The 22,574-nt window shown below is 39.4% G+C and overlaps 1 protein-coding gene and 1 non-coding gene across 3 annotated transcripts; both read right to left on the reverse strand.

Moving 5' to 3' along the window:
* Positions 1–342: 342 nt before the first annotated feature.
* Positions 343–478, reverse strand: LOC118930912 (U4 spliceosomal RNA). Its single transcript, XR_005032205.2, has one exon. It is a non-coding gene; the product is annotated as a U4 spliceosomal RNA (small nuclear RNA).
* Positions 479–12,045: 11,567 nt separating this feature from the next.
* FAM177B (family with sequence similarity 177 member B) lies at positions 12,046–21,619 on the reverse strand. Of its 2 annotated transcripts, XM_036922162.2 has the most exons (5): positions 21,506–21,619; positions 16,635–16,986; positions 16,293–16,359; positions 13,837–13,934; positions 12,046–13,487 (listed from the first exon to the last, which is right to left on the reverse strand). In XM_036922162.2, the coding sequence occupies exons 2-5, from the start codon at positions 16,800–16,802 to the stop codon at positions 13,314–13,316; spliced, it is 507 nt and encodes a 168-aa protein (XP_036778057.2). In that variant the 5' UTR covers positions 16,803–16,986; positions 21,506–21,619; the 3' UTR covers positions 12,046–13,313. The 2 variants fall into 2 exon arrangements, 1 of the variants encoding a protein (XP_036778057.2); XR_008994946.1 differs by lacking the exon at positions 16,635–16,986 and having other exon boundaries at positions 12,047–13,487; positions 21,506–21,618.
* Positions 21,620–22,574: the final 955 nt, after the last annotated feature.

Raw genomic sequence — 22,574 nt, forward strand, 5'->3', positions numbered from 1 at the left:
TTTATTTCTTTAAACATTTCACTGAGTATTGTATTTTATTGTTACCTGGAAAAACCATGTAATGGTATATATATAATATTAAAACACTTTAAGTAAATCTTTTATGAAGTGTAGTATACATAGAAAAGAATACACACATCATGAGTATACAGCTTAATGAAGTTACTTATTAAAAAATAGAACATTAACAGGACCCTGGAAAGCTTTCCCAGGCTAGCTCCACTCACAGATTTCTTCTATCAAACATAACAGTTATCAATCATCATTCCAACTTCTATTATCCTTGACCACTTCTGTTACTTTTTTAGTAAATATATCGGTGCTTTATGTAATCTGTCTGGCTTTTTAAAAATATATATATTTTATAATGCCGACTATATTTCAAGTCGTCATGGCGGGGTATTGGGAAGTTTTCAAGTAGCAATAATTGTGACTCAGATAAACCTCATTGGCTATGATACTGCCACTGTGCAAAGCTAGTCTGGCTTCTTTTATTCATAACAGGTTTCTTAACTTCCCTCAGAGTGTTGGCCGTAGCGATAGTTCTTTCACTCATATAGCCATATAGTAATTCACTCGATGACTATAACACTGTTATTTAAATCCACTCTCCTGTTAATGGATTTTCAGACTTTTTCCAGTTTTTGAGTATTATGAAAGGTACTGCTATGATCGTTCTTGTATATGGCTTTTAGTGAACATATGTACAATTTTCTGCTAATTATATGTAGGGGTGCAATTCCTGCATCAAAGGTTTAAGAGACGCTGCCATACGATTTTCTAAAATGATTAAATCAGTTTATATTCTTATCAGCGGTGTGTTAGAGCTGTAGTTGTTTCACACCCTTGCCAACACTTGCCTTTGCCTTTATTTCCATTTTAGTGATTCTGGTGGGTACATAGCCGTATCTCATTGGAGTTTCCTTGATGGTTAATAAGATTAAGCCTCTTTTAATTGGTCATTATATTAACCCTTTTGTGAAGTGTCTGTTCCAGACTTTTGCAATTTTTCCTAGGTTGTTTGCCTTTTTTCTCATTCACCTGTAGAGTCTGTTTATATATTCTACATATGACCCCGTGGGAGATATTTGTATTACAAATATTTTCTCTCACTGTATGCATAGCTTTTATCACAGTGCCTTTTGATGACAGAAGTTCTTAATTTTTATGAAATTTAGTTTATGATGTTTTTTCTTTTATGGTTCTTTTGCCTATGTCCTATACAAGAAACCTTTACTTACCCTAAGGACAAAGAGATGTTCTCCTAAGTTTCTTGTAGAACCTTTATGCTTTAACTTGTACCTTTAAATCTATAGTCTTTCCAGGATTTATTTTTGTGCATGGTGTAAGGTATGAAACAAAATGCATTTTCTTCAGTATGGATAGTTAACTGAATCATTCATTAAACCATTCATTAAAAATACTGGCATGTCACATACACTTCACCATTATGTTTATACTAAATCAAGTGACCATATGAATGTGGGTTAATTTCTAGATTCTATTTGATAACATTGGTAACTGTTTTTCCTTGTGCTCAGATCACATTGTCTTAATTACTATAATTTTGCAATAATTCTTAAATAGAGCATTGTAAATCTTCCAACCATGTTCTCCTTTAAGATTGCCTTGAAAATTCTTGGTCTTACAAATATCCCTATATAGTAGAAACAGGTTGTCAATTTACACACACACACACACACACACACGAACTTACTTGACTTTTGACTAGTATCTGTTGGATCCATACATTTAATTGAGAATTGACATCATTACAATGTGGAGTCTTCTAATCCATTAACATGTTAATAACTTTAAAAGTTACTCTCAATAATAGTTTGAAGTTTTCTGTTAAGAGGTCTTATATATCTTTTGTTGGATTTATTCGCACATATTTGATGGTTTTCGATGTTACTTTAAATAGTATCTGACTTTAAGTTTCCTTTTTTTTAAGCATTGGTATATAGACAGAATTTATTTTTATATATTGTCCATTTGTATATCATCATAAATTCACTTAATTCTAGATGATTTCATTATAGATTCTTCTGGACGTTCTACATGCACTACTGTGTGATCTGTGAACAATAATACTGTTATGGGTTCCTTTGCAGTCCTTACATCTTATATTTTTTATAATTTGTTTGTTTTACTGATCATTTATTTTGCCTATTGAACTAACTAGAATTTCTAGTCAGTGTTGAATAGAAGTTGTGATAATGGGTATCTTTGCTTTGTTCTTGATCATCAGAGGGAAAGCCCTAGTCATTTCACAATTGCACAAGACTTATTAAATAGGTATTCTTATCAGATTAAGAAATGTTCCTTCTGTTTCTAGTTTCCTAAGAGGCTCATAAAATAATTTATGGATGTTTAATGTTATCAAATGTTTTTCCAAATCTACTAAGGTGATCACATGAATTTTCTACTTTTATTCTGTTAATGTGGTGAATTATACTGATTGATTTTCAAACATTAAATCAATCTCACATTCTGGGAATAGCCCAAGTTAGTTATATTATCCTTTTTTTAATATTGTTGGATTTTACTTGCTAATATTTTTGCATCTGTGTTCTCTAATTTTCCTTTCTTCCAGTGTCCTTGTTAGTTTTAAAACCAAGGGTTTCCATGCATTCCATCAATATTCCATTAATGGATTGGGAATGTATTGGGAAGCATCATCAGTTTTTTCAATTTCTTGGAAAATAATTAGTATAAGATTGTTATTAATTATTTCTTAAATCTCTGAAAGAATTTTACCTTTATCTGATCCTGGCAGTTTCTTTAAATGTGATTAAAGATGTAATTCTTTAAATCTAAAACTATGCCAGTTTTGTTTCTTCTTATAGCAGTTTAGTTGTGATGTTCCAGGAATTTGTTGATTATTGTCTACATTTTGAAAATATTGGATATAACTCTTTAAAAGAGCATCAGCAAGTTTTCTGTAAATGACCAACTAGTAAATGCTGTATGTTTTGAGGGCAATATGGTGTCTATTGGAATTCAACTTTGCTTAGCAAGAAAGCAGCCATAGATATTACATAATGGATGGGTGTGGCTGTGTTCCAATAGAACTTTATTTACAAAAATAATTTTTAAAAGTTTAAAAAAGCAGGTAGCAGGCTGGATTTGGCCCATGGGATGCGTAATATCTTGCTATATTTTAAATTTCTGTTTTCTTTTTCATTTTCAATATTAGCAATGCATGTTTTCTTCCATTTTTACTGGTTAGTTTTCATAGAAGCCTGTCCATTGTGCTAGGTTTTTTTAAAAACCAGTTTGGGTCTTTGTTAACTTTCTCTGTTTTTCTTCTTTGTTGGGGTTTAGCTTGCTCTTCCTTTATGAGCTTCAGAAGATGCTAGGTTATTACTTAGGTTGTACAAGCTTAGGTTATTATTTTCATGCTTCGCCTATCTGAAACATGCATTTATGGCTCTACATTTAACTAATCACTTATTAACTGCACTTCATAAATTTTGATATGTTTTAACTTTACTATTATTCAGCTAAAATTAAAAACAATGAATTCCATTGTGATTCTTTCTTTGACTCAAGGTTTATTTAGAGTTGTATTGCTGAACTTCCAAGCGGTTAAGGATTTTCTAGTCATATTTTATTTTTTAACTCTAACTTTATTCTGTGTGGTCCTATAACATTCTGGATGATTCAAACTTACACTATTTTGAAACTTGGTTTGTGCCAGGCATGTGGGGCTTCATGTCTTTTTACAGTGATGGCTGCTCCCCATCCCTTATGTCAGCACCACTGAGGGAAACAGTCTCTGGTCCACCTGCCTGTTCTAGACATTTCTCCTGGGCAGCAAACGGAGAAGCATGGAGAAGAACCTTTAAGTGGATGCAAAGTCCCCGTTTCTGTGACACCCAGAGATCCCCTGCTGTCATGCCAGCCTGTGCTCCGGTTTTGCCAGTTTGTTAGACACATAGCTGAGTTCTTTTTCTTCGATTTATGGCATCTGACATCTTTCACTGAGGCCTGACGTAAGTGAGCCAGGGCTCACGTTCTGCATCTCCATGAGTTTCAAGCTCTTGGATTATTTTGAAACTTCCATTCCTGTGGGTCTGAGAAAAGTTATGCATTTGTCGTTTTGTGGCTTTTGCTTTTTGTTGAGGAGAGAGTGCAGCTCCCTGCAGCTTGCCGCACCCTCCGTGGGGCTGGATCCTCTCCCGTCTCTTCAATATTCCTTTCTCTCTCCTCTCGCTTCTTTTGAGATTGACTAAATGTGCTATTACTCCTCCCTCCCCAGTAGCTTTTTAGATTTTTTTTTGGCAGTTCTTTCAGACTCTAGAGATTACAACAAACACCCTTCATTTATCATCTAAGAACCATTAGCATTTACACTCTTTCTCAGAAAGCCCTTGAACCCTTAGAATGCCTTAACTTCATCAGCTTAACCCCAGGCTCGTGTGTTTGTGTCATGCAATTTAATTACACATAAATAATAAACCTCACACATCATTCTTATTAACATACTGTATTTATTTACATGTATCCACATCTAAATGTCATTGTTCTTTATTTCTCCCTTTCCACTAGGATAGTTTGCTCTAATCTTAGGTCCTTATGATGGGGAAAGTTCATTTTTGGCTTTCATCTGCTTCCAGAGCTAGCCACTCAGGAACCCAGCACAGGCTTTCTTTTCTCTCCCTGTCAGCTGGTCACAAAGAGCTCCCTAGTAGCCAAGGAGGACAGACTCATAGCCAGGGGGTCAACACTGACTGGGTGGCCGCGAGCCATCTGTGGGCCGGTCACTTGATGGCAGCCACCCCTGTGGCTGGCTCTGCCTGAGGAGAAGTTCATAAATCCTGAGGGACCAAGCTTGCAATAGAGCTTTGCTCTGAGGGGTCTGGGGCCCTAAACTTGAAGAAACTTCAGTGTCTTTACCGTCATGGACAGCAGCCAATTTTGGGAGGTGTGTCTCTCTGCCATTGTGATCCAGATTTAGGCAAATGAGTCACAAATTCTGGACTGTGGAAGCCAGGCCTCCTTTTAAGAAATTATGTGTTGGGTGTGTTGTGAGAATATGAGGAGTCACTTTTTGTCGGGGGAAGTCCCTTGGCGTGTCCAGGAGTCTGTGTCCCAACAATCATGGACTTAGTGGTGATGACACAGTCCGCCGACTTCTCTGCTTTAGTTGTTGAGGGCCGCAGTTGTGTTCCTGGCAGTCGCGAGCAGTGCGGCTCCCACAGTTCCGTTTCCTGGTGATGTGGGGCAGGGACCTGGGACAGGCATCGTGGTGAACCCTTCCTGCGTATGATGAAAAATGATGGGATATAAACAGTATAGTAAGAACAGGAGGGATTCCATTTTAAAAACCAGGAGGCTAGGAAGTAAGATTCCTAACATGTTCCCACTTTGGGAGCAGGGCAGGAGGCCTTGACTACTAAGTTCCCAGAGAGAAGCTGCCATCCTGGAGAGTAACTGACCAATTACTTGTGTTAAATTAATTTTGCAGAATTACCTGGAGGACTGATAATAGAAGAGACTTAATGTCTCTGACCAGAGATAAGCATTTTGAGACCACTTTACCAGTCCATACCCCCTCGCCCTTTGAAAAATGCTTAAAAGTCAGAAAACCCAGTCTTCTAGCACGCCTCCTCTCTGAGGACACCCGCACTTTTTCTCTTTAAGTGTGTACCTTTAAATAAAGTTTTCTGACTGCTCAACTTACTGCGCTTTGTCTTTTTGCTATTTCTTGCCTGCAAGTTCCCGTCACCTAGGTGACCTGAACTGCAGCTGCAGGAGCCTGCCTGGAAACCTTCCTTCTTTGGGAAGTTCTCAAAACATAATCTCACTCCGTCTCGTGCTCCACGGCTCCCCAGATCCCGGGATGGTAGGGGACAGTCCCCAAGCAGTGCAGATCCAAGCAGACACGGGGCGCCATGTGACCCTGGCTTTAAGAGATGGTGAGGGAATCTGCTCTATAGCTAATAAAATGTTTAGCAAACTTGCCCTCTGCACCTATGCATTTTTCTGCTCTCAGCTGTCTGCAAGGCCACTGCCACTCATTTCTACTCTTGTTTTAATGAATTCCTTCCTTACCTAAGCTCTTCTGATCTGCTGGAGAATTCTTTCTTGTTCAGAGTCAAGAACCCTCTTCCGTCCAGGCTGAGGTTTCACCTGCGGTGCAGGGAGAGACCTCCCCAGATGCTGCCTGACGACACTGGTAAGTAATCCTGCGCTCCTGAATGGGAGCGTGTATGATTCAGTGTTTCTTCCCTACCCAGCGCTTACCTGGAGAGTGGGGGTGACGGGTGTTCGCTCTTTGCCCTGTCCTGCTCATATCTTTGCGTCCTTTGGAAAGCGACATTCTAAGAAAGATTTTTGATGATCTCACCAGATCAAGTAAATTCAAAAAGGGTCACCTCGGATGCTGAGGAGAGCAAAAAAGATATCATTTGTGAATGAATTCACCAAGTCTCTATTGTCTACTCTTTGCCTGACTCTAATCTAGATCATGTGGATATATTCATAAGAGATAAAGAACTGTCTGCTCTGTCCTCCTGCAGCGTCTGTTTGGTGGCGGTGGTGGGGTGTCTGTATCCACCTGGTGGGAGACACAAGGAGAAGGCAGATATTAAACAAATACACCACAGTAAACATGAAACCCCTCACTTTGAGAGACTTACAGCCTAAGTTGGAAGGGAAAATATATACAGGAGTCCCACGGGCATCAGACCTCTTGTGCTGTGCTGTACGGGCTCCCCTTATAAATCCAGTCACTCATATTTGTGTCTGTGTGTGAACTTAAATGATTATCTTACACTTTTCTTAAGTTTTGTTCATGTTGTACCTTGTTTATTCTGGAGTTTAGGATATATAGGGCATGGGGCATGCAGAGGGCGTCCTGAGGTTCAGAGGAAGAAGTGGCCCCCTTTGTGCACTTTTGTTAACAAGCTAGGGATCCTCAACAATCTACAGCAAAACTAGAACAGCGTTGGTGACAGAAGGGCATAGAGAGGAAGAGCAACGGCGGAGAGTTCTAGACTCGAATGGATAGGAAAGTGCAATGGGCTTTAGCAGCAGGGAACTTTCCAAGCAGGCAGAGATTAGGTTATTCTGGAAGGACCTGAAGATATATTAGGGAGGGTTTCCTAAACATCAGTGAATTCCATATCACTTTTCTTATATCTGCCTTTTGTCCACATTATTACATACTTAGTTTTCATTGAAATGACTTTTAAATCAATAGGCTTTAAAAATGTGCAGTAATTTCATATGACAAGTTTGAAATTCAAATTTGATATTTAAATTTGAAAATTTTCAAATGTAGATTAAGCTGGGAAATGATGAAAGTGTAAGAAATTGTTTGCGTTTGTTAGATGGTCTTCCGTAACAAGTCGCACGGTTGCAACCCTCGGGAACTGTTGTTAACAGGCATTAGTGTTTACAAGTGGAACACTGCCTTCCTAGGACAGCCCCCTTTTCCAGAGAACTTCCATTCACTCCTTAACTGTCCTCATAAGGAGACCCTTCCACTGTCGAGTAGAAATGAAAGGCTGCGCCATGCCCATCGCCAACAGGCACGGGAAGAGAGACGGCTTGGTCCTTATTACTCATGCCTCTTAAATCTATAGGCTGAGACCATGGGAGGAGGGGCTGGGAGGAGACAGGGACAGCAGGAGCTACTGGGGTCTGGGGGAGGGAACTTGACCTTCCGGGGGCTTCTGGCTTCCCAGGAGCGCTGTCCCAGACAGCCATGCTGCATCTGCCTGGCGCCCCCCCCCCAGTGTGTAGCTGTTGGAAGGCAGTTCTGCTTCATAGAAAGCACATATTCATGCTTATAAATTGTTACTAAATGAATATTAAAATTTTTTTTCTTTATAGTATCAACAGTGAAATCTTTAACATTACTAAAAAGAAAGGGCCTTTAGGTATCATTCTGAAGGAGGTAAAGATGCAGCAAGCTGAGGGATTGGGGTACCACTCTACATGCAGTCCTGGGGGGAGATGAGACTCCAGGGAGGAGACTGGAGATGCCATCACCAAAGGACCATGGAAAATAAGCTGCATCTGATGTCTTGCAGCAGCAAGAAGACCCATGAGGCCTTTCGGGCTTGAACTATGCAAGGGAGGGCTCGCTGTGGTCTCACCCCCAGGACCCTCGTCCACGCGGCCACGCTGCCAGAGTGTGTGGAACAGTGGAACCAGAAACAGGTGATAAGTCACTGAGAGATATGACCACTAAAGGACCGTGTTGAAAGCCAAATAATTAGTCACAATAAGTTAGCAATAAGTTATAACTAAACATTCTCTAGCAAATGGTGAATCATGAATACTCTGACTTTTTCCTGGACTTATTTCTGGTTTCCCTGCCAGCCACATTGTCATTATTTAAATACATAAATCAATTCAAGTAACAAATATATTAGTACTTTGAATGGCGGACCAAAGAAGTTCTTCAGGGATTAGATTTTTCAGAGATGGGGTTGGGGGCCAACATGTTTACTCTTCAAAAGTGGAAGAAGTGGAAGGAAGTCACTCGGGAATGACTCTGGTAGAGGAGGTGGTGTGATGGGGCTGCAGAACCGTGAGGAGTCCTCGCGGGGCCAGCCCAGAGGCTGGGGCCTGGACACCTGCAGTGCAGGAGGTCTTGGAGTCCTGGTGAATCCCAGATAGCCACCGTGGTGCAGGATTTATTAAGACTACAATGTCAAACTCAGAGCGTGTCTGTGCTCTGTTTGGAGGAAGGCAACTTGTGAAAATATGGCCCTGGTAGTCACTGTTGGTGGGTACCCGTATGTCTCTAATTGTAAAAAAAATTTAAGGAGAATATTTTCAGTGAAGGACCACTAAGCATGTGCCCCAGGGAGGGGGGATCTTGGGGCAGCATGCTGTCAGTGACCAGGGCACATGTCAAATCCTTTTTTTTTTTTTTTTGGGTCAAGAGTTTTGGGTGAATGGCACTGGGGTCGTGCCCTGTGTGCAGCTGCCCAGGCGTGGGCTGCTCCATTTTCCATTAGTGTTCCCTGCAGCACAGCCGCCGCCTCAGTTCCCCATCCGCTTTGGGGAATCGGAAGAGTCTGATTGGTGGGGCTCAGGGGGAGGGTCATATCTTGCTTCAGGTGCTCCGAATTATTTGATTCCGTCTGCAGGCTCACATTGTGTTGATCCGTTTAATGTCATTTGGTCAGTGGAAGTGGCAGCTGGCGACAGGCTGTTTGGTCTTATTGTTTTCTTTTTTCAGAGAATTGTATGCAAATTCACAGAGGAAAATTAATTGATCAGAATTGAAAATGAGTGAGAGCCAACGGAATCTCCCCCTTCTCGTAATCGTCTCAGGAGTGTGATTTCCAAAAGAAGGGGGACCCTTCTTGCCCTCAAGGAGCACAGGAGGCTGACACCATCTTCTCTCAGGACACCTTCTCTCGTATCGATAGATCCTTCTCTCGTGACAAAAACTGATTGCATCAGTTGCAGAGGAAGCCGCAACTGACCCAAACAATAAGATGACTGTAGAGGGACACTCCTGTAGGCAGAGAAGCCGAAGTTCAAGTAAGAGCTAGATAATTATCCCTTTGATTCTCGAGGATCTATTTTGATTTCTTAACACCTTCTTTATGACTGTTTGGATTCCACACCCTTTTCCTGAGACACGCAGTCCTGAGAGCCTCCCCTGAAATCCCCCTCAAGTCCCTGAACCATGCCCACCTGTGCACTGTCATCAGAAAGCCCCTTTTGTGCACCAACCCTCATCCTACCAGAAAAAGAGTCCTATCCAAGATTACACTCAGGCTCCAGATATTTTCAGAACCGTGAAATAAGAGCAAATGTTTCATCCCAGTAGGTGGGTTCTGAGTTCTCTCAACTCTCTCTTGTATCCTTGCTAATCTTCACAACTGCCCTGCCTGGGATGATGTGTGACAGACAGCAAAATAGTTTTTCATTGTGTTCTTGATCGATATGACCCTACTAACGAATGTGTTTGAGCATCACACACACACACACACACACACACACACACACACACACACAAAATCAACCATTTATGTTTATTTGTGAAATAACTTCTTGTGCCTTTTACTTAATTTTTTCTTATAATATTTTAAACTTATGTATAGGAGTTGATATCACTGGAAAAAAGTGCTTATTGAAAGCTTGATATAACTTGCACCAAAATAAAATTGGGGGCTTAATTTGGCAAAATATCTCTCCTGTTAGGATATTTTAAACTGCTATTTTGATTTTTAAAATAATTGTAAAGGTAGTCACAATTTTTGTTGCTTCTAGAGGAATTTTTTTACAATAAATTTTAAAGGTAGTCACAATTTTTGTTGCTTCTAGAGGAATTTTTTTACAATAAATTTTAATTTTATTTAAAAATTCTGGCCAAGTAAAATCTATAAAACCTGGGTAAAAGCTTATGGAATAAAAATCATGAATGGAAAGTTTTTAATGTGTTAGATCTCTTTTTTTCCTCTGCATAGTTTTAAAAATAACTTTTTTTCATTCTGGTAAAGTGTACATGACATAAAATCTGCCCTTTTTTAAGACCATTTCGCAATTGAGTGTTAAGTACATTCACAATGTCGTGCAACAATCACCATTATCTAGCTCCAGAATTTTTCATCCCCCCAAACAGAAACTCTGTACCCATTAAATAATCACCCCATTCCTCCCTCCTCAAATCCCTGGTAACCTCTACTCTATTTCTCATCTTTATGAATTTGACTCTTCTAGGCACCTCATATTAGTGGAATCATACCATATTTGTTCTTTTGTATCTGACTTATTTGACTTAACATAATGTTTCAAGGCTTATCTATGCTGTAGCATGTGCCAGGACTTCATTCCTTTTCATGGCTGGTAATATTCCACTGTGTGTTTATATAATATTTTGTTTATCCACACATTGGTTTATGGACATTTGTGTTGTTTCCACCATTAGGCTATTGTGAATAATACTGATACCTATTTTAGTCCTTGCTGCCTATTCACTTGAGTATATACTTAAGAGTAGAATTGCTGGATCATATGGTAATCCTGCTTATCTTTTTAAGGAAACACCAGACTTGTCCACAGTGGTTGCGCCATTACATAGTCCTACCAGCAATGCATAATGGCTCCAATTTTCCCACATCATCACTGACACATGTTATTTTCTGTTTGTTTTGTTTGCTTGATAATACCATCTTATTAAGTGTGAGGTGGTGCCTCACTGGGTGTTTGATTTGCATTTCCCTGATGATTAGTGATATTGAGCTTCTTTTCATATGTTTATTGGCCATTTGCATACATTCTTTGGAGAAGTATCAATTCAAGTCCTCAGCCCATTTTTGAATTGTTTTGTTTTGTTTTAGGAGTTCTTTACATATTCTGGATATTAATCTCTTATTAGCATATGATTTGCAAATATTTTATCTCATTCTGTGGGTTGTTTTTTTATTCTTTTGATAGTGTATCTTGATGTGCCAAAATTTTTAGTTTTGATAAAGTTCAAAGTATCTATTTTTTCTTTTCTTACCTGTGCATTTAGGGCCATATCCAAATAATCATTGCTTAACACAGTGTCATGAAACTTTTCCCCTATCTTTTCTTCTAAGAGATTTATAGCTTTATCATCTACATTTAGGTCTTTGATGCATTTTGAGTTAATTTTTGCATAAGGTGTAAGATCATTCATTTTTTGCATGTGGATATCCAGTTTCCCCAGTACGATTTACTTGCCCCCATTGAATGATCTTGGCACCCTTGTCAAAAATCAAGTAACCATACATAGGAAGGTTTATTTCTGGATTCTATTTCATTGATCTATGTGTCTGTCTTTATGACAGTATCACACTATTTTGATAACTAGCTTAGTACTAAGGTTTGAAATCAGGAAACATGAGACTTCCCTATTTGTTCTTTTTCAAAATTGATTTGGCTTACTCATGATTCACTGAAGTTCCACATGAAATTTCAAGGTGGTATTTTCTCTACAAGAAACACAGTTGAAATTTTAATAAATATTGCACTAGAAATGTTGATCTTTGGGGTAGTACAGTCATCTTAGTAGTATTGTCTTCCAATCCATGAGTTTGGGATGTCTTTCCATTTATTTAGGTCTTTAATTTTTTTAGCAGTAATTTTTTAGCTTTGCATGTACAGATATTTCACTGATTCATGAGAAAGAAAGAAATGTTTGCTATTTTAAGCCACTGAGATTTTGGAGTTGTGCAACGTAAACTATCTTATCTTCATATATTCACCTGACCTCACCTTACCCTCCAGGGCTACTTCTGTTCTTGATTTCATATCCTATGATTTCCGCCTTTCCCTTCTCTAAGAACTATTGTTCCAGTTACATATGACTGCATAACAAACCACTCAAAACCTTAAAGCAACAATGATTTATTGTTTCTCATGATTCCCTGGGTTGGCTGGGCTCAGCTGCATGGTTCTTCTGTCCAATGTAGGTAGCAGAAGGTCACTTATGCAGTTGCATTTGGTGGGAAGCTTGGCTGGGCTGGCATGTATAAGATGGGCTTTCATCCTTGAGGATCTCTCTCCATGTGGTCTCTCATCTTTCAGAAGTCTAGCTCAAGATTCTTCACAACATGGAGCTTTATGAGAGGATAAGCGCCCATGGGCAAGTGCTTATCAAGTTTCCACTTGCATAACATTAGCTACTGTTTCATTGGCCAAAGCAAGTCACATGGCCAAGTCCAGAGTCAATTTAGGTTAAACTGTATGAATGACGGGGATTCCAGAAGGCATGTATTTTGGGAGACCTTCAATATAAGTCATTACTTAAGCATTAGCAAAGAATATTCAATTTTAAAAGTATTTTGTTTAACAGTAACCCTTAAGGAACAAATAAGTGCCACCTCTATTTTACAAAGAAAGAGAGTGGGGCTCAGAAATCTGGACACCCAGAATCATACAACTATACATGGTAGAATAGACTTGACCTTAGGTCTTATTACTGCAAAGTCCTGTGTTTTTATATTGTATCACAGCTGCCTTTGGCTGAAAACAACTTGTGCTATCTCACTATGATTTCCATAAATAAAATTATCCATTTTTCCAAATATTTCTTATAGAGCTTAGAGTTCCTTATGATATTTATACTCCTGTGTAAATGTCAATACTAACAGATCACCACTGACTAACAGGACTTGCGTTGCTGATGTGGAGTTGGGTTGGGTGGGCCTTATAGAGAAAAATGTATATTGAGAGAGAATCCACATTCTCATTACTGCTTGCAATTTCTGGATGCTGGAGAATAAATCTCGAGGAGAGTAAAATCAGATCTGGCTCAGTGGTGCTGCCGCCATGGGAATCAACGGCCCAGGATCAGAGATCCAGGGAAACTACAGCCCTGCTTCCAGACCCTCCCTGGATGAGGCGCTCCCCTGGGGACCACCCTCTGCAGAGTCTTGTCTGGTTCCGTACTGTCGGCCTCCAGCCTCCAGCGGACACTTTTCATTAGCAGCTTTGGCTGGCCGGGCCTTTAATCCATTCCCTTTACTCTCCTTGTTATTTTCCTGGTTTGGAGAGAAATAAGGAAAAGTTCAACTGTAAACCCATTACCTCTGAACAACCCCCACCCCCCCTTATAGAGATATCTTTGTTAAGGAGCTTCTCCTTTATTTAAGCAACCTCAGGCTGCTCTGGCTCATCTCATGACATTCTGACTTCACACAAGAGAGGCAAATATGAAGTGTCACGGGGTAAAGGGCATTAGAAAACCAAGTCACGCTGACCACGGGAGCTCAGCAAAATTGCAGCACGTGATGACTAGGTGCGGAAACACTCCTCTCTGTGGGCCTGAAGCGAAAGCAGCCCGCCTTCCCATCTCGGGGCTCTCGGTGTCCCCATCAGGAGATCACGTACCTTATTTTGTGTTCTATAATACTCGTTTAACATATACTGATATTTGGGTTGATTGAGACCAAAGAAGACGGCAAATCTCCCGCCAAGGAATTCGCAGGCTGAAAGAAAGAACCAGCACTCTGCTATGGTGAATTAACAACTAGAGCGGAGAGTCAGCGGGAGTGCCGAGTGTAAACTTGCCTGCCAGGGATCTATTACTACACTTCAAGGCTGACAAAAGATTTCACCCACTCTGGACTCACCCAAAATTCTAGGACTCAAAGGGTGTTTGTTAAATCTTCTATCTTCATGTGTGATTACATCTCATCCACCCTTTCCAGATGAATATATCAGGAGAGACTTCCAAAACACTAATAACAAGTATATGACTGGTTCTGAGCAATCAGAAGAGATGCTGCCTATTCCTGGGCCTATCAGCTGATCTTCAGCTGTGAGTATATTTCAAATTATACCAAATATGCAATCCAGTGTTACCAAGACTCATGCCAAAAATTCCTTCAAGCACCAAGACAAACTTCTTCCTAGCGGCAGTTTAAGGCCTTCCTTGCCTGCTTTCAGTCGCAGTAGCAAGGTGACCTGTAGGCTCAGTGCTGTGACTGTTAGAATCAGCAACAGAGGTTTAACATGAATAATGAGTGGTTTCCTGAAGGTAGCTCCTAGAAATGTTTTCCCTTAAAATTACTGGATGTCTGAGCCCTCCTACGACAGGGCTTTCTGGCTCCCATGACTCATTCATTTCTTGGAGTATTGCTCTTAGCGTGCATCAGAATGATGCTCTATTTTTTAAAAATGTGTTTTATCTTTCCAAAAACACTCTAGCACTTTAATTGGTTTGCTTGCCACAGTGCCTAGTACATGTATAGAAGAGTAGTTTTTGAAATATTAGAATAAATATTGGGAAGTTTTCCTATTTGTAACCTACTAGAACTTTAAATTAAAAAAAAATTACCTACCGCTGTTATCTGGGTTCCAGCTCAACCCAGAGTCTCTGTGTAGAGACCAGGGTGCTGACCACTAGCATATTTATGCCTCCAGTACAATCTGGAAGCCCCAAGCAGAAACACTTTGACGCTACAGCTCTGTTCGGAGCCCTAAAGGCCGCTGGACTCCCTGTGCGTCCTGTCCCTGCCACCCTAAGTCAAAGCCTAACATGGAAATCACTACAGTCCATGTTCTCCCACATACGCCCTTTGAAGCTGGGTTGAGTTTTGCCCCTTTCACCTGACCTAATCTCCTAGGTTCCCTCCAGAACCAACCTTCCCTCCAGAGCATGTCAGCTCTTCAATCTTGTCCCAACTAAAGCACACAGCTCTCCAGAAGACAGCCTTTCTTCTGCCAATGTATGATGGTTGAGGTGATTGGTATTTCACCTGGATTCCCAAAGTAATTTCCAAGTCACTCAGCCTCCACCCTGAGGCAAATGTGCTTATTCCTTTAAGTCCCATACCATCTGACTAAATCATCCCTATCATTGCTTTTTACTGTAACTGAAAGACCCGACCCCATCACTTTCACGGTGCCCAAACTGGCCTCAGCCAGACATACTTTCATAGCACTGTTAAGCCATATGCCAGCATTCCTGTGTGTCCCAGTCAAGAGTCCCTATGTTCCTTCTACCTTGGCAATTATGACAACAAACTGTGATTACAGGCATGTCTACTGGCCTATGTTATCCATTGAATACTGAGTCTTTTGAAGGTGGAGGCTTTCATTTGTCTTTGTGTCTCAGGGTCCAGCACAGTGCCGAGCACGTATTGGCACTCCGTTAATGTTTATTTAATGAATGAATAAAGATCAATTCCAAAGAGCTATATTTTATATTTTCTCAGATTTTTAAAGTTGTTTTCCCTCCCTATCATATACACGAGCATATGTAAGTTAGAAGGAAATGAGGAATTAGATGTCGTCAATTGTGAGTGTAAAGAAAACTGGTGGAAGTCAAGCAAAATGAGATTTAGTATTCTTTCTGTTACAAATAGCCATTTTGGCCATTCACTATGCCCCTGGGAGGCGTCAATAAAGTTCTTGTTCATAGCAGGTGATTATGTCAAGGGAGCTTGGAACTGTGTCATATAATAATAGTTAAAAAAAACTTGGAAGTTTATTCAGGTGAAGAGTCAGCCCCGGAGGACTGACTATTGTCTTCAAATATTTGACACTCTGTCCTGTGAAAGAGGAATCTGGACTGGCTTTGTAGGGCCTTAAGAAAGACATTAGGATCAATGGGAATACCTTTAAAAAGGCATAATATAAGATAGAATTTACTCAGAGTTGGAAAAAGATGGAAGGGTGAAGTTCTAAGCCTTTGGGGATGTTCAAGCATGGATCTACAAGTGACCAGATCGCCACTTCTTCAGGACACTGTGGAGTGGTTTAAACTATTGGGAGTCCCACCTTACTCTCGGAGTCTGAAAGTCTGTATTTAGGACAGAAAAAATAACCTTAACAGTACTTACTAGAAAATGATGTTCTTGCTATTCGCTCTACCCAAAACCATAGGTAGGGTCCCCATGAAAGTTTAGACTGAAAAAAAATCAAGTTAGAGAAATTAATAATAGGAGTGGTGACTACAGAGTCTTTCATGTAGAGTCTTCAAAATGCTTTGTAATATGTTCCATTTTCTCTCTCATAGATGAGAAAACTAAGATTTATCAAAATTATAAGTTGACTATAGATGGATTTAGAAAGCAAACCAAGGAGAACAAGTTTAACTTAAAACTATAATTTCTATGAACCTTATCTCTTAATTTCACTTTCACTCAACCCCAAGTTCACTAATATTGATATTCTAAGCTTACAGGCTCAAGCGTGGAATTCTGTTCCTCTTTTTCTTCCTCTTCCTCCTCCTCTGTGCTGTATTCTTCCATGATGTCTCCATCAGTGAAATGGATTATTCTTTTGGGAATGGTCCTTTTGGGAGATCCACTCTTCTCTAGTTCTAACTGCTGGAAACTGTCTTTTTCCATAAGGAAACAAAATAACTACTTAATCAAAAACAGGACACCTTAGGGCAAGTCACCCAGGGCAGTGTTTATATAGCTGAGAGATGTCTAGTTATTTTCAATGGATGGTAAAGACAGAGAGTTCAGACATAATTATGGCTATGATTTCAACAATTCTTTAAATTCAAGAGAGGACGAATGTTCAGTTCTGCACCAATATGGAAAAGATTCAATTAGTTGTGACAATATGCATTTCCGGTCTTCAAACAAAAATTTCCACAGGGTTCCTTTACCCTTTATTAATTGCAAAACCAACAAATGCTAGTAGGAAGAGGTCATTGCCCTGTGCAAGTTTCTCAATGATTTCAATAAATATTGAGACACAATATGATAGTGATTAAGCGTACAGACTTTGAACAGACAGGAGAAAATATTTTCCAAATATATAACCGGTAAAGGATTTATTTTCAGAATAGGTAAATATCAATTCAATAGGTAAAAGACAAACAACTCAATTAAAATAGGGGCAAAGGATTTGAATGCAGATTTTAGCAAAGAAGAGTTACAGATGCCAAGCAAACTTAGGAAAAGATGCTCAATGTCATTAGTCATTAGGGAAATGCACACTGAAACCACAATAAGATTTCGTAACACACTCACTAGAAGGCTAAAATTAAAAACAGTAACAACCTAAATGTTGAGGAGTAAGTGAAGCAACCAGAACCCTCTTACGTTGTTAGTGAAAATACAATATGGTACAACCACTTTGGAAAACAGTTCTGCAGTTTCTCAAAAGTTAAGCATATGCTTGCCGTCTAATCATGAATTTCCATGCTTTTGTGGGTTCAGAGATCCAATTCCAACATAGGGGGAGTTTCCCCTGCCAAGGAGCAATTTTCAAACTGCCAGGTGTTCCCCAATTCAACCCAATTCTGACACTATCTACCCAGAGATAGCACTAGGTCCCACAAGTCAAGGGTGCAAACCCACAGGGCTGTCCCCTTCCCCACACTTCAGATGCCAATAGCAAGCCCAGATTGTTACCTGCGCTTCTAACCTACTGGCCATAAATCAGAAGTTCTATAAATCAGAGGTTCCCAGGACCCCTTCCTTGGGTTTGGCTAATTGGCTAGAGTGGCTTACAGAATTCAGAAAACCCATTCACTCACTAGATTACTCATTATTATAAAAGGATGTAACTGAGGAATGGCTCGATGGAAGAGATCACGGTATGGGGAAGGGGTACAGAGCTTCCATGGCCTCTCTGAGCACAACACTCTTACCCGGTCTCCATATGTTAGCCTACTTGGAGGTTCCCCAAGCCCTATCCTTTTGGGTTTTTACAGAGGCTTCATTTCATAAATCACTGGCGATCACCCAACCCTCTAACCCCATCCTCAGGCGGGTCCAAAGGCCACCTCATTAACAGAACAACACACCTTTGTCTTTCTCACTACTTCCAAGGGTTTTAGAAGCTCTGTGCTAGAAATGGTGAAAAAGACCAAATACATATCTGGGTCTAGATATTTATCCAAGAAAAATGAAAACATATATACATCTAAAGATTTTTATGTCAATTCACAGCAGCTTTATTTGTAAGAGCCCCAAACTGGACACCACCCAAATGTCCATCAACTGGTGATGGATACACAAAATGTGCTCTATCTGTTCAATGGAACACCACTCAGTGGTGAGATGTAATGGACAGTCATATATGTGACACTGTACATTCTCCTCAAAAGCACTATGCTAAGTGAAAGAAGCCAGACACTATATATTAAATGACTCCATTTATGTGAAATTTTACAAAAGGCAAAATTATAGTAGTAGAAAAAAATCAGTATGTGCTAGGGGTGAGAGGGTAAAGGGAAGAGTTTACTCCAAAGGCATAACAGGGAAATTTGGGGGTGATGGAATGTTCTAATAGCTATTGTGGTTGTAGTAGCAGTTACCCAGTTGTATACATTGGTCAAGATAGATCAAATCCTACAGTTACTACTGAGTAATTGTATTCTATTTAAATTATATCTCAATAAACTGATAAGCTTTAGAACCAGAGTTCCTAGGTTCAATATCCTTTTACCATATATCCCTGTGCCTTGGTTTCCCTACCTATAACATAAGAATAACACACCTTAAGTATATGTTTGAATATAGCACCAACCTTATAAAATTGAGGATTCAATAAATAAAGACAGGTAACGGAATTAGAACAATTCTTAGCAAATAGTAAGTGCTTAATAAAAGCTAGATATTATTGAATACTTATTTTAATAGTATATATGTCTTAATTACTACTGAATACAATTTAAGATTATATCAACAAATATGGCCAACTGAGTTGATGTGGAAGACTTCATCCTGTTCCAAACACACAGAAATACTGGATAAAGTCAAACAAAACATTGAATCAGGTTGCACTAAGGAAGTAAGAAAGACAGAGACAGAGAGAGAGAAAGAAAGAATGTCAGTTTAAGTGTCAGAAAAAGAGAGAAAACTCATATTCATAAGGGTGAACCGAAGTTGAAATACTTCCTGAGAGTTTGTAAACTAGACGTAGGCCTTGGGGCTAATTTTTTAATACTGGTACAGAGAGGAAAGAGTCCAAATCACAGATCCCACATGTGTGGGGAGCTGAAATGAAGCTTCCTGTATAAAACTAAGACAATGAAGTACTATTTTGTCTATAAAATAGTAAGAAGTATTTTACTATATGGACTAGAAAAACTACCCACTGGCTTACAAAAGTGGCAGTAATCTGTCACCTCCTGGCAACACAGGTAGAAACAGTCACTTGAGAAATATTGGAACCTTGGGCCAGCGCCATACACTGGTATGTGGCCCAGATTCTTAGTCCTTAATACAGTCCCAGCTCTGAAGAGAAGCTGAATGACCTAAAGGAAGGGTAAGGCACAGAACTCTGTCAGATGCAAACACAAAACCACCCTGCAGGGATCCTCCAACAAACCAGGGCACACTGGATCCCCACTCAGAACACCCCATAATGAGGACATGCCCATTGCAAAAACTTACAAGTCATGTGGAGAAACCAGCCCTCGTGAGGAAAGTTCAGAGGATGAAAAAGTAGGAGAATCCTCAGCCACGAATTAGGAATAATAGAATGCAAAACTTTAAAATGAATCTGTTTTATATGTTCAAAGAGATAAAGGAAGAAAAACATTATCACATCCAAAAGGAACAGGTTGATTCGATTCTAGAAGTGAAATGCGTAGTCGACATAGGGTAGGTTGGATGTAGATTAAACAGTAAGGAACTCTCTCATAACACAGCATAAAGAGATATATATTTTTTTAACACAAAAGAAAAGTTATGAGATATAAACAATAGATAAGAAAGTTCAGATATGTTTATGGGAGTTTCAGGAGAAGTGAATAGAAAGAGCATTTGAAGAGGTAATGGTTATGAATTTTCCACATTTCCCTACTTGAATAAAGACACAAATCTTCAAGTATGAGAAATCTGAAGAATACTTGGGTAAATAAAAATTAATTCAAGTCTCGATGATGGAAATTACAGAAAATCTTCAAGTTTACTATAGACAGGGCAGATTGCTCACAAAGGAGTAACAACTAGATCATGACTGACTCAACTCAGCAACAGTGGAGACAAGAAGACGATTGATTATTGCCAAAAAGAATTCAATACCCAGCTAAACGATTACTGAAAGAGAGTTAAATAATGGCATCTTCAGACCTGTTAAAAACTACGAGTTAACCATTCCTGCATCTTCACTGAAAGACGAATAGGATTGCACGCCAACAGGAAGGAAACTGAACCCAGAGGTAAGAGTGACATGTAAGAAACAAAGGAAATGTAGATAAATCAGTAAGCAGAGTGATAAATCTTGATAAGCAGTGACTTTCAAAACACTATTTCGGCAGGAAGCAGACATAACAAAATAGTATGAAGTGTTAGATAATAATAACAAATATATGAGGAGTTGACCTCTGAGTGTTATTTTAGAATAGGTTGGATAAAATAGGTTCTTAAGTACACATGTTAACAATTTAGTGGTAACTAAAAAATAATGGAATTAGAATGTACAGCTTCAAAACCAGTAGAAGACAAAAAGGAATCCAACAGAAGGCAGAAAAGAAGAGAGAAAGAGATGAAAGAAAAAGCTTGATTAATGGAAACACTAAATATAATATTATAAATAATTCTAGATAAATCAGTAGTCATAATAAATGTAATGAATTATCAGCCATCTATCAAAAACAAGATAGCAGATCAAATTTTTAAAAGATTTTTGGCCAATACAAAAAAGGATTGAATACACACATATTTATATTCATATATACATGTTTATGTATATATATGAATACATCACTGATCTTACTGGAACAATGCTGAGTTTTGCCATTGTCAAAGGTCAAGTTTGCAAAAGATTCAATTTGTCATCCTCCGCAAGGTAATGTGACACCTACCCAGCCCAGGGTCCTATGAGGAGACTTGAAGAGAGTGTCCCAGACTTAGTGTCAGTCTATCACAAAAGAGCCTCAGTAAGAAATAGGAAGAGAATTCTTGCCATTTAATTTTGGAAGCAAAAGAGCAGCAAAAAACAGCCATTTTGATTCTGTGTGTACGACCAACAATATGCTAAGCATACTATTGCACAAGTAAATATTGTCAGCGCCATGAAAAATAAAATACATTCTACAGCAACAATAGAAAGAAAATGAAAACAGTTTCAAAAAGCAACTCACCTACATTATTTCTCTGCATTTTCTTCTAGTGCTTTAATGTGTTTTGTTTAGTTTTGAAAGAAAGGAGTGCAAAATTTGGTGCTAGGCGTTGTTGGGTAGATGATAAATTAATGAAACTGGGCAGAGGCCACTTGAAGCCCTTGGCTGTGTTGACGTGGAAGTGTTCTCTTGTGTGCATCTTAGAGGGTGGAACATGTTTGAGTTGTGGGAAGGTCAATCATATTTACAGACCACCCCCTGGCAGGCATTTTCTCTTTGAGTGCTGAACCGCGTGCATTCACCCAGTCACTGTGAGTAGAGTGACATTACTGACGTGCCTGTCTAACGATGGCAGATGAAGCAGGAAATCCTTTGAAACTCTGGAGGTGACTAGCCGGGGAGCTGGTACCTTAGGCCCTGCCCAGCATCCCCCACATGCCAAGACCAACGGCTTAAGGCGAACTAGCTGAGCAGCTCTAAACAATCAGAGCCCCCGGCCATCTGACGTTCTCTCTGGGCAGCACTCTAAGCGTGATGGCGTGACCGTACATCTGCCTCATGCACACCACGGGCATCACATGTACCAGACTGGGTGTCTGTAAATTGGGCTAAGTGTGGTCAAATATGGTTTTCTATTCTATAATTTACAGAGTAGGCTCTTTCCAGATTATTTTTAGTTTACTATTAAAATGTTTAAAAATGCAAAATCTAAGCAAACTCAAATATGAAATTTAGAAGTCTTTAGACATAAATCATAGTATCCCAAATGATACAACAAATCTGTGGTCATACACATATTAAGAAATACCTGGTATTTTTTTAAAGCACGATTACTGTGGAAAATAAGGAAATATTTCTGAATATGGTTTTATTTTGGAATACATCATGTATGATCTAGGTCGCCACAGTATACAGTGCAGCAGCACGCCGGACGCCGCCACGAGTAAGATACGCATAGGCAGAGAAATCCTACTTCCAGATCAAGAGGTGGTGAGTACCGATAAACATAAGAGAAACCAAGTCGATGGAGTGCTGAATGTTTAATGTGCGGCGCATGTGGCATAATACGACTGATGCGAGTGTATTTGTC

Source organism: Manis pentadactyla, chromosome 19 (genome assembly GCF_030020395.1).
Source record: "Manis pentadactyla isolate mManPen7 chromosome 19, mManPen7.hap1, whole genome shotgun sequence".
Classification (NCBI taxonomy): Eukaryota; Metazoa; Chordata; class Mammalia; order Pholidota; family Manidae; genus Manis; species Manis pentadactyla.